Here is a 17,109-nt window from a genome sequence, read left to right as displayed (position 1 = left end):
AGAGAATACGCTGAGTCCTAAATTTGTACATCCTATAATTCAAGCTAAGATTAAGAAGAAACAAAGCCAAGCCTCTAGCTCCAAAAGCATCAAAGAAAACTGAAAATGTTCATCACTGATTCCAGGTTAAGGAGGTAGACCCAACAGCTCTTTCTTACTTTAACCCAAGGAGTGATAGACTTTAATATTTGATACAGAGTAAAATCACATGCATAGTGAGGGTTCTGTTGCCAAGATCTGAAAATAGCTTGCTGAAAACAAAAGGCTTATGGGAAGTCAGCAGTCACCACGCCATATATTTTGCACCTGGCAAAACACACAATCACCATTTTGTCTTCACCGGAAAACAAAATTTCGTCTTTTTTGTACAGATCAAGGCATTTCTTTAGTGAATCCGAGAAAACGTTTTCATTAGAATTGAAGGCTGTCCTTGAGCCAGAAACAAACATTCACAGTTAAGCAGACTGAGCCTCCTTTCATTGGCAAAGGAGAGATGCAGAGACGCCATCAGCTCCTTGCTCCAGTTAATGTCATTCCTCCTGTTCCTGGGAGGTTTTTTTACCCCAAAGCTAGTGCCGCTTACACGCAAAACAACTTTAGGCTGAGACAGCTATTGAGCTTTGTGGTGACTCAGGACCACAGAGTTCAGTACATTCAAGGGGGATTTAATAATTAGCTTGATGCACAGGAATTTTTTCTGGCACCCTGCCCACTTGCTGACCCCTTTTGCACATGGAGGAGCTACAGTTCTCCTCAGTTATCAGGACCCTGAAGCTACGGGATTGCTCAGATATAAAAGGCTTTTGACAGCTTTTTTTCTTTCTTTCTTTCTTTCTTTTAGGGCCACAGGTGTGGCAACTGACAGCTTTGTATGAGGAGTCAGTTCCATTAAACCCTCCCTGTTGGTTTCTCTGTACCTCTTTTACTGAACCCCATATAAACGGAGTGCTAACTCGGTTTTGTGCTCCGCACCAATTGAAGCCGAAAAATTAAGAATGCAAAATATAATTCTATCCCAAATGCCATAGGCCTTTGCAGGAACGGCCACGCATGGAGAATAAAAGTCAGTAGGGTGAAGTTTGCCGGGGCCGAGGACATACTGCTGACTCTTGCCAGCAGTCGAGTCACGAGGGCAGAAAGGCTTTGGCCTCCCTGATCTTCTGCCTCACGCCTCTGCAGGACAGCATAAGCCCGGCGTGGTGGTGCTTCAGGGAGTCCAGGCGCCGGCTGAGCGCATCAGTCCTGTCCACTTTCTCTTCCATGTCCCGAAGCAGGGCTTCCTGGCCCAGGAGCCCACACTGCTGGTGCAGCCTGATGTTGTCAGTCCGCAGGCTGTCTCGGGCCTGCTTGGTCTTGGTCAAGACGTCCCTCCTCAGGGCCACCTGCGCCTCAAGTTCCATAAGCTCTGCCTTTTTACAAGCGTTTCCTAGGTCCACAAAGTGTAGCTTTTCCTTCACGTGGGTTATGATCTGCACATTGTTGGTCACCTTGCTGCGCAGTTTCAAAAGCTCCTCATTTCGCTCCTCAACCTTCTCGTTGAAGGTCTGGTTCTCAATTTTAAGCTGCTCAAAATCTATGAGGAGCAGGCCCTCGTTCAAGTCCTCCTGGGCCCTCATCCTGGTCTCAAAATGCACCAGACTCTGCCTCAGCTGCACGTTCTCTAGCCTCACAGCGCTCATCTCCTTCTCCTTCTTATCCTCTAACGCCTGGATCTGCTCCACCTCTCGCAGAGCGGCCTGGCGACCACCCCTCATCTGGCAGCTGCCCATGGCCTGCATCACCACCTGCTTCTTGAGTGCCTGGAAGCCTCGCCATTCCTTCTCCACCCGGGAGAGCTTCTCTCTGCACTGCTGCTTCAGCTGGTTTAGCTCCTGGTGATACCAGCTCAGGTCGTCTGCCTGCTGCTTCCTCAGATCCTCCAGCAAGGCCAGATGGCCTAGGTATGCTTGCTCTTTCTCGGGGGCCTCAGGCTCCGTGCCCTTGTCCAGCACCTCGGCTGCATCCAGACCCTTCTTCTTGTGCAGCGCCTCGAAGATCTTGTGCTGCAGGTACATGTTGTAGCGCTGGTAGCTGCTCCGCTCCACCATCAGGGAGTGGTACTGTTCCAGGAGCTCGGCGCGCAGCTGCTGCTCCTGCTGCTTCTGCACCTCCTCAGTCCATTCCTGACTGCCAAACTCGAGTCCCTCGTCCAGATCCCCCAGCTCTCCCTTGCTTTTCTCCCTGCTTCTTTCCACATGCCTCCCCTCGCTCTTCTCGCTCTCCTCGCTCTCTTCTTTCTCCTCCTCATGTCCCTCCCGCTCGGCATCCCGGACTGGCGCAGCCTCTTCCTTGCCGGCCGGAGGGACCTGCGACAGGATTTCCTTCCTCGGCTCCGCTGCCACCTCCGCCTCCTGCCGGTCCTCGTCTTCGTCTTCTTCCTGCTCCTCCAGGTCCTCCTCCTCTGGTCCCTCGGGCCCGCCTTCGGGCACTGGCTTGGCTGGCTCCTCAGGCTCGGCCTCGGCCGGCTCCTCCGGCTCGGCCTCCGCCTCCGTCTCGGCCGGCCACTCCGGCTCCACGGGCCCCTCCTCCCCCGCAGCCTCGGTGGCCCCCAGCCCTTCCTGGGACTCGGCCGGCTTGACCCGCTCGGCCTCCGCGGCCTCTGCCTCTGAAGCTCCTACGGCTTCCGGCTCCGTGGGTTCGGCCGGGGACTGGGCGCCAGAGCTGGTCTTGATCACCGACAACCGCGAGGTCAGGCTCTCCACGTCTCCATCTGCCCTCTCGAGGTCCTCGGAGTGCTCGGAGTAGTCGTCCATCTCCCTCCCCGCCGGGACAGCGCCACAGACTCCCGCTCAGGGCTGTTAGGTTTCCAGGGGCAACCAGGGGCGCGCGCGGTGGGCCCGGCGATTGGCCGGACGTCATCCCGACGCCCTGCCCCCTTCTCCCCGCCTCCCGGCAAAGGCAGACCAATGAGAGACCGCGAGTGGACGACGGGCGGCGTTGATTGGGAGAGGGCGTGGGCTCGCGCCGCGAGGGGCGTGGCGCTCCCGCAGCGCTTCCTTTCCGCCCTTTTCCCAGCGCCCGGCCTGGGGCGTGGCGTCCGGGAGGCGCTGGGAGCCGCGGACCGCGGGCGCGAGGGGCGCGCAGGCGCAGAGCGGCGGGCCGGGCCCCCGCGCGGTGGAGCGCGCGGGGCGCCTGCGCGGTGCGGCGGGGCGACGGCGGCGGCGGCGGCCCGGCCGGCCCGAGGGCGCCTGCGTGCTGAGGCGGGACGCGGCCCGGCTGCCCGGCTCCGGCGGCGCCTGGGCGGGGCGGCACGGTGGCGGCGGCCGCGGCGGCGGGCGGCGTTTGCTCGAGCGCGGCGGCGGGCCTGGGCGGCGGCGCGCTGACGGCGGCAGGCGCGGCGGCGGCGGCGGCGGGCGCGGGCGGCGGGCGGCGGGCGGGGGAAGATGGCGGAGCTCGGTAAGAAGTACTGCGTGTACTGCCTGGCCGAGGTGAGCCCGCTGCGCTTCCGCTGCACCGAGTGCCAGGACATCGAGCTGTGCCCCGAGTGCTTCTCGGCCGGCGCCGAGATCGGCCACCACCGCCGCTACCACGGCTACCAGCTGGTGGACGGCGGGCGCTTCACGCTGTGGGGGCCCGAGGCCGAGGGCGGCTGGACCAGCCGCGAGGAGCAGCTGCTGCTGGATGCCATCGAGCAGTTCGGCTTCGGAAACTGGGTGAGCGGCGGGCCGTGCGCGCCCGCGGGAGGCCGGTGCTCGCCCCAGACCCGGCGCCGAGAGGCTAAGCCACACGCCCAAGGTCACACAGCAGGAAGTGGCAGAGCGGGATGGGGACCGCGGTGGCTGCCGCCAGGGCAGGTTACTTCGTGGGTGTCCGCCGAGGGCGCCCTCCGGGCGGGGCGCGGGCAGGCCTGCAGACCCGCGGCGGTGGGCGCGCGGAGGAGGGAGTTGGTTTTGCCCGGGCAGGGCGGCGGGGAAGGCCGGGCAGGCTTCAGCCGGGCCCCGCGGCCTCTCCCACCGCCTCGCGTGCGCGCACCCTGTCCTCGTGGCCCCGCGCGCTTTGTGGCCTGTGTCCCCTGCCCGGGACTTGCTTGTCCCCGCAGCACCCAGGACGTCGTGTGAGGAGGGCTCGGCGGGTTCTGCCCCCGGAGCGTGAGCCCGGACGCGCCTGCCCTGGCTTTTGCTCTTCGTTTGTCAGGGGGTTTCTATGGAGACATTTATCTGAGAGCTGGACTGGATTCGTTTACACTGGGGTCCTTGTGAGGGCGACGTGGTGGCTCTTCCCTCGCGGCCTCCGAGGAGCTCTCTTGTCACTGGACGAGGCAGCGTTCGTCCCTTCGAGCAAGGGCGAATCTGGCTGTATTCTGGTCCAGAGCCTCCGGGCGTGCGGCCCCCTCCAGGCCTTAGGAGAGGCAGGGCCGGAGCCGCGAGCCACCCCGGACCCTCACCTCTCCAGACCCTTCCATGAGGGTTCCCGCCTTCCTTGAACCAGCATTTCATCTGGCTGCCGCTCCTCCAGCGGTGCAGCCCTCCCTCGGGGTCCCTGGGAGATTGGTTCCAGAACCCCCAGGGGCCGCCCAGCCCGCCGGTCCTCAGGTCCCTTGTAGAAAACGGCGAAGCAGGGTGGGTCGAATCCTCGGATGCAGAACCAGGGGTGCGGAGGGCTGCCCATGCGCCTCCTCCCGGGCTTCCTGGTGGAAGACGGGCCACGGTTCTCCCCGCCTTCCCAAACCTGCCCTGCCTTTATCTGTGTTTGCTTTTCTTTCCCTCAAGCGCGCCCGTCTTCAGGGAGCAGCACCCACTGCACAGCCCTGCTTCCAGCTCCTTAGAGACACCACCCTTCAAATGCCCCCCTGAGCGGCAGCATCGTGGTTGTCACCCACCCAGAAGCTCCGGCTCACGTGGTCCTGAGGGGCTGTTTGTTCATGTGTATCGGGCATCTGCTCCGTGCACGTGCCACGTGAAGGAGGCAGAGGAAGGGGCGGCCCCTCGTCCTCGGGGCGCAGCGTCTCCTGAGCCTGGCGTTGGGCCCGCCCCTGATGGCCCGTGTCCAGCTCCTGGACATCCCGACTCGCTGACCCAGCCTCACCCCACCTGGCGAGGTCACCCGGGCTCTGAGTGACCAGCCACCCTCAGGGCCTTCCGGGCCTGTCAGCAGCAGCCCTGTCCTCAGAGCAGGTCCGGAATCTGGCGGCAGCTCCCGGCCTAGTCCAGGCTGATGTTTATCTCCGTCCGATCTCTCTGCCTCGTTCTTGTGTCCTCAGCCCGTTGCAGGCCACAGAGGCAGAGCCATCTCTGAGGACGTGTCACGTCACATCAGCCCTCGGTGGCTTCCAGCTCTGCTTGGATGACACGCGAGGGCCTGCAGGGCCTTCCAGTGTGTGCTGCTCCCCTCTTGGGTCCGAGTCTGTGTCTCCTGCTCGGGGCGCTCTTCCCCATCAGGACGCGTGCCCGGTCTCTGCGCTCGCGTCTCAGGGCCTCAGAGAGACCTCCCTCCCCGGCTTCATTCCTGCAGCTCTTATCTCTACGGTAGCAGCTAAAAATAGCTCGCGTGGACCAGAGTCTTGCCCCGGCCCTGCCTGGGCTGCGCTCACGTGCCTTTCTCGTGAAATCTTCCCGGCGCCCCTGTGCAGCAGGTTTTAAACCGAATAGTTTGACTTCAGAGTCTGTGCTCCTAGCTGCACTGTCTACACTGCCTTCCCTGCAGCACTATGGAAACAAGCCCTGGGACTAAAACGTTTCCAGTGTATTGTTGGAAGCAGGGGGTGTTCTTTTGATGGTTCCCTTGCATGACCTGGGGAGCTTGTTAAAATGCAGATTGGACCCCAGGGCAGCAGCTGGTGCAGCAGTGGTGTCAGACAAAGCCAGTGCCTCTCCCCACGGTAGCCGCGCGGGCTCCTGTGGAGCCCCGAGATCCTGCGTGCTGACCAGGCCTGGGGCGCAGTCGGGGTTAGGGCTCCAAGGCCACGCTGAGGCCCGGGCTCAAGGGGCTCTCGCTGTGCTCCCTGGGGCTGGCTGTGTTCCCTTGGAGGCCCCTCTGTGGCCCGAGGCGTGTGTTCTTTCCGTGCCGACTTCCAGGCTCATGCTCTTCAGCCGCCGTCAGCAGGTGCCCGTTCTGGGTGAGGGTCTTCTGGCACGTATGGCTCGGGCGCTTCAGGACAGCCCTGTGGGCTGTGTGCTTAGTTTACAGTCGCAGACCAGGACGCTCCAAGTGTGCCATCCTTGTCCAGGGTGCCCAGCCTTTCTCGGGGAAAGCCAGCTTGGGACCTGACTGCAGAGCCTGGGCCTTAGCCTCCCGGTGTGAGCGTTACCGGCTGTGGTCCGGAGGCTGGGAGCCCCCTGGTGCAGCTGCGGCTCTGACTGGGCCGGGAGCAAGGTCTCGACCTGGCTCGGCGGGAGCTTGGCGTGCGGGGACTGGGGCGGAGGCCGGGGGCTCGGTGGGTGTGGGGCAGCGTGGCGGGCGCGGGCCGGGCTGTGGAGGAAGCCGAGACCGTTGTCCTTCCTCGGATGGTGCGCGGGGCCGCGGGGTTGGCTGGGGTTCTTGGGGACAGGCTGTCGTGAGGTCGGGGCCATCCGCTCACACTCTCAGGGCTGAGGCTTGACCGCCGTGCGGGCACAGGTGAGGGATGCCAGCACTGAGGCCGGGAGCCTTTGGGGCTGAGCAGCGACGGGACGGGGGGGCCACACCTGTGAAGATGAGACCAGGGGAGGGTTGGCGGGCCGGTGGTCGTGGGGTCTCATCACTTCGGTGTTGGACCCCAGGGCAGCCTGTTTATAGGGGGCTGTTCAGAGTTAGAGGGTTCAGATCCCACTGGAGCACAAACACGGACGTGAGCACAAAGGTACCGTGTTTTATGACAGTTTGGGGCTGCGGTGGGTGAACCACCTATTTATTCGTTACTGGGTTGCTAGAGAGCGGACCCGTCTGAGAAGGCGCCGCCCTGCGGGTGGTGGTCAGGACCTCAGGAGCGCGGGGCCAGGCTGGCTCTGAAGCTGGATCTCACATTTAAAAAGCAGGTGAGGTTCCCTGGACGGACGGGGCCCTGAGCTCGTGAACACACGTTCGGGCCGATGGTGGGAGGCAGGTGGAGCGTCCTGAACACAGCATTTATTTCGTAGCCGGCGGTGGCATCTGCAAGGCCGGGCAGTGCCAGATGCGTCGGCCATCACCGCACTGTGTTCGTTCTGCCGTTCATTTACCTAGGACTTGAACTTGGGGCCCCGTCTGTGTCAGCGCCTGTGCTGGTCGCAGACCCCCCGTGAGGCCTGGAGATCGGTACTTACAGAGCTTCCCGGGAGCTCTGATGCAGTGGGTCCACCGAGCCTCGCCTGGGAACCTCGGGCACAGCCACCCCGCAGGCCGAATCCCTTCCGTGTGCTGGTGGGAACGCTGAGTCCGTCCCTGGGCCTGCTGACGGCCCCGAGCCTCGTCGCGTGAAGGCCGGGGAGGAGGCCACGGCGGCTGGAGCTGAAAGGTCACGCAGCGCGGTGGTTCTCAGACTTGAGCGGGGTCCAGCGCCCCTGCAGGGCCTGTGAACCCCAAGTCCTCCCTCCCTCTCCTCCGGAGCCTGAGGTCGGTAGGGTGTGCGTTTCCCGCAGCCTCACGGGTGGTGCTTGAGGCTGCTGACCAGGAGCCTCAGGCCACTCACCCCTGCTGTGGAGCGGGGCGTGCCACTCCAGAAGCTTTGAATGTTTGAAAAAATTACATATTTTTTATTGTGGTAAAATAGACAGTTAAAATTTATCATCAGAGGAGTTCCCTGGTGGACTAGTGGTGCCGCCTTGTCACTGTCGGGGCGCGGGTTCAAACGTCCACATGTCTCTGGTGCCGCCAAAAACATTTTCTTCACCGTTTTCACCCCTTTTCCGGCTCCGGTTGAGTGGCATTAAGTTCCTTCCCGCCGTCGGGCAGCCGTCACCACCCTCCATCCCCAGAACCTGCTGGTCGTCACAAGCTGCCCCATTGAACTCTAAGCCCCCGTCTGTTCCCGCCCCCCAGGCCGTGGCAGCGCCGTTCCCTCTGTGTCTCTGCTCCGGGCGCCTCCCGCGGTGGATTCTCACAGCGTTTGTGCTGCTGTGACCGGCGGGTTTCACTTAGGTCCCCCAGGTTCACCAGCAGGTGTCAGCCGCCGCCGCCCCCTCCTCCTCCCCGTTGAAGGCGCTCCGTGGAATAACGACATTGCCCTGTGGGCTGGACCGCGTGGCCTCTACCCTCCATCCAGATGGGCACGAGCGCTGCTTCCACTTTGGGCCACTGGGCGTGGCGCACACAGGTGTCACCGTCTGTGGGCATCCTTGCTGCTCGGGGTAAACGCCAGGAGGCGGGGTTGCTGGGTGGGGCGGTGGTTCGGGGTTTCCAGGCCCCGCCGCGCTTTTCCACAGCGGGCCCCGCAGCTTGCTCAGGCTCTCCTACGGGCATCCTGACCTGACCTGAGAGGTTCTCGTCCCTTGAGGGCCAGTCACCTGAGCGGGTTGGTGAATTCTGAGTGAGCCTGGGTGAGGGCAGAGGGGAGGACGGGAGCTGAAACTGAGGGAGGCGTACAGAACTTGCATCTTAGACCCCTAGCAGCCAAGCGCGGGCACCCAGGGAGACGGGGCGCTGCAGCGGCTGACGACCAGGAAACACAGACGAAAGGCTGGTGCTGGTCCCCGGGCTCTGCCCGGGGGCGCCCCTGACAGCAGCGTGTCCACGGAGGAGGGAGGGCTCAGGCCGATGGGCGGGCACTGCTGGTGGCCTGTGCCCTTGGGGAGGTTTCTCCTAATCTGTGACGTGTGGACACTGGGCATCATGCCACCTGGTGGGAACTGCTAGGAGGATGACCTGGGCGCCGTGCAAAAGCTTTTCCTCGTCCTTTCCCGCGCAGGTGCTGGAGGCTGGCACGAGTGCACCCTGAAAAGGCGGGGAGAGCGGCCCAGCCAGGGGCCCGCTGGGGCTCGCTTCCTCTGCTGGAGAGGTCGCCTCCTGGCCTGGTCAGGTGACCTTGCCAAGCAGACCTCAGTGGCCTAGTTCGGTGTCACAGAGACACATTCTCCTTTATTTTTCAGAGGAGCTGGAGGAAGAAGCATGCCTGTTTCTCCTTCGCTTTCCCAGAGAGAGAAGGCTCGCTCTGGGGTGCTGTGTAGGGAAGCGCAAACCTCGTAGACTGGGTTCCTTTCCTGTTCTGTGTCTGCGGCGGCCGAGGAACCAGCCTGAGCACACGGCGCTGTCCTCGGTTCGTTTAGCTGTGGGTTTGGGGTGAACTTTCTCTTCTCCAAAGCTCTTTCCGAAATTCACTCCTGTCGCTTCTGCCTGCCCAGCCAGTGGTCTGTCCATCCATCCCCCCCGCCGCCGCCGCCAGCCCTCCTCTGTCCCGCTCTCCGTCCAGCCTGATTAAGCAGAAACTTTGGCCTTGAGCATGTGGGGGAAAGAACCTCCCTCTGGTCACACCCGAAGCTGTGTCTCGGCGACGGTCCTTGCTGACACTTCTCCCACGTGTGTGGGCTAGTCCTGTGCCCCTGACAAGTGGGGATGAGGGGATGAGGAAGCCACCCAGGATGCGGTGAGCAGGCTGCCGGGCCCCTGCAGGAGTGCTGTACCTGTTGCTGTTTTTAACCGTCGTCATCTTTAAAAATAATGTTCACCACTGCGGTTTCGCTTCCCTGAAGCTGTCTGTCCTCTGTGGCCTCTTGTTAGAAGCAGAGCTAGGTCGTGGCTCAGCGGTGAACGAAGCCGACTAGTATCCATGAGGACGCGGGTTGATCCCTGGCCTCGCTCAGTGGGTTGAGGATCCGGCGTGGCCGTGAGCTGTGGTGTGGGTCACAGACGTGGCTCGGATCCCGCGTTGCTGTGGCTGTGGTGCAGGCCGGCAGCTGTAGCTCTGATTCGACCCCTGGCCTGGGAACCTCCCTGTGCAGTGGGTGTGGCCCTAAAGAGACCAAAAAGAGCGTTAGGTCATCCCCCTCCTTGAGGCTGCGCCTTGGCAGTTAGGGTCTTGTGTGCTTTCCTGGGCCTTTCTCACTAGTCTTTAGGCTCGTGTTGTGGTCCCTGGGGGACGAGTAGCTGACGGCCAGTCTCTCCTGACAGTGGCCTTCTTGAGGCGGTGGCTAAGGTTGATTGCTGATGGGGGTTCCTGGTGACAGGTCGCTAGCCCCTGTGACTTGTGGCTTCATAGATCCCCTTAACCCGGGTCCATCTGGAGCCGGGGTCCCCTCTGTTACCTAGAGAGGAGCCAGATCACTGAGGTCAGTGCCGCGTCCGCAGCTGCCGGGCCTGCTCGCCTGGCGGGGCGGGGAACCCAGGCTGTGTGCGTGGACGGGGAGGCGGCGCCGCGGCAGCGTGAATGCGCACAGACCGAGCCGTGGCGCTTGTGAAGCCCTGGGCGTGTTAGCTCTGCGCTGGTGCAACAGAAGAGTCATCCTCTTCCTTCTTCTGGCTGCCCCCACCGGCCGGCGTGGGGACGCTCCCCGCCAGGGATCAAGTCCAAGCCGCAGCTGCTCCCTGCCCCGCTGCTGCGCCGACGCCGCGTCCTTAACTGGCTGTGGCACAGCGAGTAGAAGAGCCGTCGTCTCTTTTAAGCCGTCTGTTTTACTGTTTTCCTTTAAATATTTTGAGTGAGAATCTTAGACAGAGCGTCGAGGCAGAATTTACCTTTAAACACGTTTAGTTTTGCTCAGAAGAGTTAAAAAACAGTACCCCCAGTGGCCGTATCCCTCGCTCAGCGCCGCACGGGCAGGAAGCGAGACGTTCCATCGCGAGCAGAAGCAGGAGCTCACGCGCAGACCCACAGACAGGGAGGGGGCCCGCCACCCCCGGTGACACGTTGCAACATCTCCCCCGGTCCGCACACGACTTTGCGTGTCTCTGACCAGACACACGTCTTAATCGGGTCTGGCTGCCGTGCTCTGCTGATCCCGGGAGCCACGTCCTGGCCTCGCAGAGGGTGGACCAGGGTCCCCTCCTGCTGCTTCGCCCTGGTTGGGATTTTTCCTTAGTTTGAAGGGTGGGCAGTGCATCCATAAAGTTGAGAAGGCTAAGTCATAAAAAGGTGTGAGTGATGTACCCAACCCCGCCCCATGCCCTGGGTACTGTCCTTGGAAAGAGTCTGAGGCGCCGCCAGCACAGCCCCTGTGGCCCCGTTTTGGCACAAGGGTGGCCACGCGTGCTCCCACTTCTGCGGCGTGGTTTCAGCTGCCTGGTGTGCCGGAATGAACCTGCGTGAGGACGCACGTGCTCCCTGGCTTCCTTGCTGCCTCCATCCTCTGCTCTCCGTTCCCAGAGGGTCGGGATGGACAAATGAATGCAGGTACCTGGCTGTGGTCACATGCGACCTGGCCATCCAGGACCCTGTTCTCTGTGGCTTCGCATGCCCCCCCGCTGCGTGGTGCTCTGAGCACCTGGTGGTTTCTGGAGAGCAGGCCGCTGAGGCTCAGGGTGGACAGCAGACCTGTCAGGAGGGCAGACCTCTCACGGCAGGTCTGCGCCGGACCAGGGATGGGGCCAAGACCTGGGGCCCAAATTCCTGAGCGTGCAGCCCAGGATGGGTGCAGGGGCGTGGGGAGAAGCCGCGGGGCAAGCTCGCCTCGCCCCTGGCTGCCCTCCTGGCGCCTGCAGCTTTGAGTGGGTGCCGGCTGGTGAGCGCATCCGTTCCCCCCGTCCCAGCTCCTTGCAGGGGCTCCTTGGCCCCGCGGTGTGGGGGCAGGAAGAGTATTAAGTCCCCCAGCGCCTCAGCAGCGCCACGAGGGGGGCCTTTTGGGGGAACAGCCTCCTGTGGCTCCATAACTCTGAGGACTTGCGGATCTGAGGTGGGAGTGGCCTGCCTGGGTCACAGAGTGACAGTGGCTGCTGGGTTTGGTGACTTGCTTTTGGTTTTTGGACCAGATGCTCCCTGCGAAGGGATAGCGACGCACTTGGTGCTCACCGTGACTTTTAAAGAGGAAACCGTGCAGCCAGTCCACCTCCACGAGGCAGAGTCGAGTGTCAGCTTCTCCCCTTCTCCCTTCCTGGTGCTCAGAGGCCTCCGGGGTCAGGCCCTGCCCTGCTTCTGTGTTCGGGGGCCTCTAAGCCCCACCCTGCGCAGGCCCCCTGGAGGGAAGAGGCCGCTGAGGCCCCCGCGATGCCCGGGCTGGTCACTGTGCCACGAATCCTTCCCTCCCCGCGGTGCCCAGCTTGTCAGCACGTTCAGCCCGAGGGGACTGGCTGGGTTCCCGTATGGCCTTCGAGGGGTGCAGAGACCACCCCGATCTCAGTCGGGGGTGAGCGATTCTGGGGCGGCAGGGAGCCTGTGCCGGAGCGGGGAGGGCAGAGAGGGGGCCGAGCGAGGCAGGTGGGGTGCTGCGCGGCCGCCGGGGGGAATGAGTGCGCATTTTGGGCAGTCACTTTCTGAAGTGGCTTTAGCGGTTGACTTAAGGAAGAGGCCTCTTGGCAGAAGGAAAGAGTGAGGGAGTTGTACAATTTCCTCCCATTAATAACCCTGTGTTCGCGGGTTACCTTCTGGAGGGATGCGTGCTTGCGGCCTGGGGCGGGTTTCCAGCTGCCTGCCGGACCGTGGGGGCTGCTAGAAGGGATGGCTCTCCTCCCCCTTTAAAAGGCTCTTTCCTGGAGTTCCCATCGTGGCTCAGTGGGTAATGAATCCGACTAGGAACCATGAGCATCCATGGGAACCATGGGTGAAGGATCTGGCGTTGCCGTGAGCCGGGGTGTAGGTCCCAGATGCAGCTCGGATCCCGCGTTGCTGAGGCTCTGGCGTAGGCCGGCAGCTACAGCTCTGATTTGACCCCTAGCCTGGGAACCTCCCTACGGTGGGAGCGGCCCTAGAAAGACCAAAATAAATAAAAAAATAAAAGTCTCTTTCCTAGTCATCTGACTGCCACCTAGGAAAGGGACATGCTGCTGGCTCTTGGATCTGAGGGGGGTCAAAGACAGAGCCTCGGCCCTTCCGTGGGCAGGTTTGCAGGAGGGAAGAGGAAGTGGCCTCTTGGACTGGTCCTGACTGAGCTCGCGCTTGTCTTGCTCCTGTCTGGATCCCCACTGGGTCCAGTGGATCTCGGGAGGCTCCTTCCAGCTCGGAAATCCTCGAGATCCCATCTGCGCGCCGGGGAGAACCGTGCTTGAGTGTCTTTGGGGAGGTGGCCATAATGACGTCATAAAGTAGTTCAGGGGACCCTGTGCAAAAATGTTAAAGGAATTTGCGCCTCCCCTGACTCTGGAATGACCTCTGCGCTTTGTCGTTGTAGGAAGACATGGCTGCTCACGTGGGCGCTTCCCGGACCCCCCAGGAAGTGATGGAGCATTACGTAAGCATGTACATCCACGGCAACCTGGGGAAAGCCTGCATCCCTGACACCATCCCCAACCGGGTGACAGACCACACCTGCCCCAGTGGAGGCCCCCTGTCTCCCAGCCTCACCACCCCCTTGCCTCCCCTAGACATCTCGGTGGCCGAGCAGCAGCAGCTGGGCTACATGCCGCTGCGGGACGACTATGAGATCGAGTACGACCAGGACGCCGAGACGCTCATCAGCGGGCTCTCGGTCAACTACGACGACGACGACGTGGAGATCGAGCTGAAGCGCGCGCACGTGGACATGTACGTGCGGAAGCTCAAGGAGCGGCAGCGGCGCAAGAACATCGCGCGCGACTACAACCTGGTGCCGGCCTTCCTGGGCAAGGACAAGAAGGAGAAGGAGAAGGCGGCCAAGCGCAAGGTCACCAAGGAGGAGAAGGAGCTGCGGCTGAAGCTGCGGCCGCTCTACCAGTTCATGTCCTGCAAGGAGTTCGACGACCTGTTTGAGAACATGCACAAGGAGAAGATGCTGCGCGCCAAGATCCGCGAGCTGCAGCGCTACCGGCGCAACGGCATCACCAAGATGGAGGAGTCGGCCGAGTACGAGGCGGCCCGGCACAAGCGGGAGAAGCGGAAGGAGAACCGGAACACGGGCGGCTCCAAGAGGGGCAAGGAGGACGGCAAGGACGGCGAGTTCGCCGCCATCGAGCACCTGCCGGGCTTCGAGCTCCTGTCGGACCGCGAGAAGGTGCTCTGCAGCTCCCTGAACCTGAGCCCGGCGCGCTACGTGACGGTGAAGACCATCATCATCAAGGACCACCTGCAGAAGCGGCAGGGCGTCCCGGCCAAGAGCCGCCTGCCCGGCTACCTGGACAAGGTGCTCAAGAAGCGCATCCTCAACTTCCTCACCGAGAGCGGCTGGATATCCAGGGACGCCTCCTGAAGCGCAGCCCCGCTTTGCGGGTGGAACCAGGCCGAGAGCTTGTGAGCCAAGACGACGGGGCGGGGGGGGCGCCTTGGTCCCCGTCGTTGCTCTTTTAAAACAGATTGCGTGTGCGGGGCGTCAGTTCTTCGTGTGGTCCCGAGGCAGCAAGAGCCTCAGGCTGACGTGGGATCGCGGGGGAGCCAGACCCGCCTGCTGCACCTCGGCCTAGAAGGAACACCCCAAGAGGGCGCTGTGCCGCCTCGCCTCCGGTTTGAGGACTGTGATGACGCTGGCGAATTTTCTTTGCGACCTTCTTCCCTCGGGTACCCGCAGTTGTGCCGTGGGGGGAGGGGCACCTCTCCTTGTCGGCCCGCCAGCTGCCAGCCTCACCTGTGACCTGAGCTTGGGCCGCGCCTCCTGCCGCCCAGGCACCTGGCACAGCCCCGCACGTGGCACTTTAGGTGGGGGCGGGGCCGGGCCGCTGGACGTGAGGCTGAGGACGGGGCCCCAGAGGAGGGATCCGGTGTGGAACCCAGGGGACGGATGAGCTCCCCCTCAGACCACTGGCGGGGGTGGTTGCAGCCTGAAGCTCCCCGGCTCGCTTCCTGGGGGGCAGAGCTGGCGGGCTCGCTGTGGGAGTGGCGAGTCTGGGTGCTTTGGGGGAGGGGGGGACCAGCCGCCCCTCCTGGGGGTGCTTTCTGCTACTCTTAGAACCTGCAGTGCATTTTATTTGCATTTTACTTTCTCCTTTTAGCAAGTTCAAGGCTGAGAGTTCCGGGTTCTGGCGTGAGCTCCCTCCAGGGCTTTCGCCCCAGGGGCACTTAGCTCTTTCACCGAGAGTCCGGCCCAGCGTCTCCGGCTTCTTTGGGCGGGGGTGGGAGGGGCCTCGAGGCCTGGGCTCTGCTCATCTGCGTCTGGGTCTTGAACCAGACTCGGACGGACGTGGCTTTGCCCAGGCCTCTTCAGAAAGGTATTCAGGAATCTGCGCGGTACCTTCCTTCTAGAACTGGAGGAGTCTTTTTGTCTTCAGACTGCTCAAGGCCAAAACCCTGCTTTCAGACCCAGCACTCCACCCATCCCTCCCAGAGCTCAGCCTGCCTCCTCCCTCCCCCAGAGCCACCCAGACTGCTCACCTCCCAGAAGGTTTGGGCTTGAAGTTACATTAAAGTGAAGTTATTTGAAAGAAAAAGAAACCTCATCATTTCCAAGGACGACTTAATTACCGTGCCTTTTCCTTTCTTTTGACGTCCTTAGGGTAAGTTTGACGTCCCTTAGGGTAAGTTTTCCACCATTCAACAAACATTTCAAATGCGCTGTATATGGCTTGAGTGGGAAACTGCATTGCATGCTGGCAGAGGAGGGCTCCCTGGGACCCAGAGAGCCCGGGACTCCGCTGACCAGAGGAAACAGCAAACGGTGTTACTGCTGGGGGCCACCTCCACTGTCCCTGCAGGGTAACTGGCAGAGCTGGTACTGTCCACCACCGCCGAGCAGAGATGGAGACGGTGCTAAGTTTTTACAGGTGTTTCAGCCAGTGGTTCTCCCCTGGGGTTTAGCAGCACCCGTGTCCCCAGGGAACCTACTACAAGTGCAGGCACTCAGGTCCTGCTCGGTCCTCCTGGGTCCGAAGCGCCAGCGCTGGGGCACGCGTGCCGCTGTTTGACAAGCCTTCCAGGTAGAGCTGGAGAACCACTGGCTTGAGCTACTCTGGTGTCTTCATTGATTTTCTACAGCAGATTCCTAGTTTGGTGAGGTTTTAAATTTAGTTTTATTTTTATATAAAACAATGGCCAGACTTTCATTAAGCTTGAGAAGCAAAAGCTCCCTGTAAATGTGCGTGGCCCTGGCCGAGAACTGTCAAGTGAAAAAAATTGGAAGTTTAAGCAGGTTTTCAGTGTGCGTATCTTTTTGATGGTATGAAGAATTTACTTAGGCCTGACTGTTTTTAAACACCATGATGAATGTATAATTTATGTTAAAGTATTAACACTTCTGTTACAAGGGAAAAAACTTTATGATTGCTGTCACATTAGTCCTTACTCTCCTGTTAGCTTGGAACCTTTAAATTTCTATATTTAATTCTCATGTTAAATTAGTCTCCATAATCCCATGAAATTAGGTATTTTCGAAATTTAAACTCTGAGTCAAAAGTTAGATAATTCAGCTGTTCAGAATAACGCTCTGGATGGCCAGCATTCTGAGAATGTATTAAAACCAAACCTCCGCCTACGGTTATTTCTCTTTTACACATTAAACAGGTTGAGAACCAAATAGTGTCGCTGCTTGCTTCTTACCGCTTGCCCCGCAAGCCTTAGCTCTCAGAGCCTCGGAGACGGTGTGAACCAGCACTCAGAGCAGGATGGGGGAGTTCCCAGCGTGGCCCAGTGGAAACGCACCCAACCCGAGTATCCATGAGGGCTTGGGTTCGATCCCTGGCCTTGCTATGAGCTGTAGTGTAGGTCGCAGACGAGACTTGGATCCTGAATTGCTGTGGCTGTGGTATAGACCGGCAACTGCAGCTTTGCCTGGGAACGTCCATATGCCGCATGTGCGGCACTAGAAAAACAAACCCAACAGGATGGAGTCTGCCCGTGGCATGTCCTGGTGTGTCACGCGCTTTCGTGGGTCATGCACGGTGAGCTGAAATTGATTTCTGTTAAGCAGAAAACTTGACGCCAGCCCTCCTTTCTTGAAAGGAGCGGAACACACCCAGAGAAAGGCGAGTTTTCCCTGGAGCCGGGCTGCAAAGGTCTGTGGTAAGTTGGCAGCACTGACTCCATCATCTAGGCCGCAATTATGCCAAACCCAAGCACTCGTGAACAAGAGTGTGGCCCTCAGGCCTTTACCTGCCGGTGTCAGTGTGCACACGGCGACTGGGAGCACAGGGAGCGTGCAGTTCACCACACGGAAGGTCTGGAGCCCTTGAGCAGGTGCAGCTCTGGCTGCA

At 61.0% G+C, this 17,109-nt stretch overlaps 2 protein-coding genes across 4 annotated transcripts; one reads left to right on the top strand and one right to left on the bottom strand.

The window, feature by feature from the left end:
- Positions 1-150: 150 nt before the first annotated feature.
- On the bottom strand, positions 151-2,825 carry CFAP184 (cilia and flagella associated protein 184). The gene has a single exon (XM_003356850.5). It carries the CDS (start codon positions 2,790-2,792, stop codon positions 1,125-1,127), a length of 1,668 nt encoding a protein of 555 aa, XP_003356898.2. The 5' UTR covers positions 2,793-2,825; the 3' UTR covers positions 151-1,124.
- Positions 185-16,433, top strand: TADA2B (transcriptional adaptor 2B). 3 transcript variants are annotated; one of them, XM_084971546.1, is made up of 3 exons: positions 185-1,940; positions 13,188-13,247; positions 13,381-16,433. In XM_084971546.1, the coding sequence occupies exon 3, from the start codon at positions 13,416-13,418 to the stop codon at positions 14,178-14,180; it is 765 nt and encodes a 254-aa protein (XP_084827672.1). In that variant the 5' UTR covers positions 185-1,940; positions 13,188-13,247; positions 13,381-13,415; the 3' UTR covers positions 14,181-16,433. The 3 variants fall into 3 exon arrangements, with proteins under 3 accessions (XP_084827672.1, XP_084827671.1, XP_003356894.2); XM_084971545.1 differs by lacking the exon at positions 185-1,940 and adding an exon at positions 3,376-3,692; XM_003356846.5 differs by lacking the exon at positions 185-1,940 and adding an exon at positions 3,376-3,692 and having other exon boundaries at positions 13,188-16,433.
- The last annotated feature ends 676 nt before the right edge of the window (positions 16,434-17,109 follow it).

The sequence above is a fragment of the Sus scrofa genome, chromosome 8 (assembly GCF_054392235.1).
Source record: "Sus scrofa isolate SSC_HxYL_T2T_F1_AM1 chromosome 8, Sscrofa_HxYL_maternal_Yorkshire_Landrace_v2.0, whole genome shotgun sequence".
NCBI classification, from domain to species: domain Eukaryota; kingdom Metazoa; phylum Chordata; class Mammalia; order Artiodactyla; family Suidae; genus Sus; species Sus scrofa.
Note: the sequence above shows the minus strand (reverse complement) of the source record. Positions and strands in the feature narration are given on the sequence as shown.

Excerpts from the sequence above, each read along its gene's own strand:
- CFAP184 (XM_003356850.5), bottom strand. The coding sequence starts at position 2,792 with ATGGACGACTACTCCGAGCACTCCGAGGACCTCGAGAGGGCAGATGGA.
- TADA2B (XM_003356846.5), top strand. The coding sequence starts at position 3,423 with ATGGCGGAGCTCGGTAAGAAGTACTGCGTGTACTGCCTGGCCGAGGTG. Across the intron at positions 3,693-13,187 it reads AGTTCGGCTTCGGAAACTGG|GAAGACATGGCTGCTCACGT; the intron begins GTGAGCGGCGGG and ends TTGTCGTTGTAG.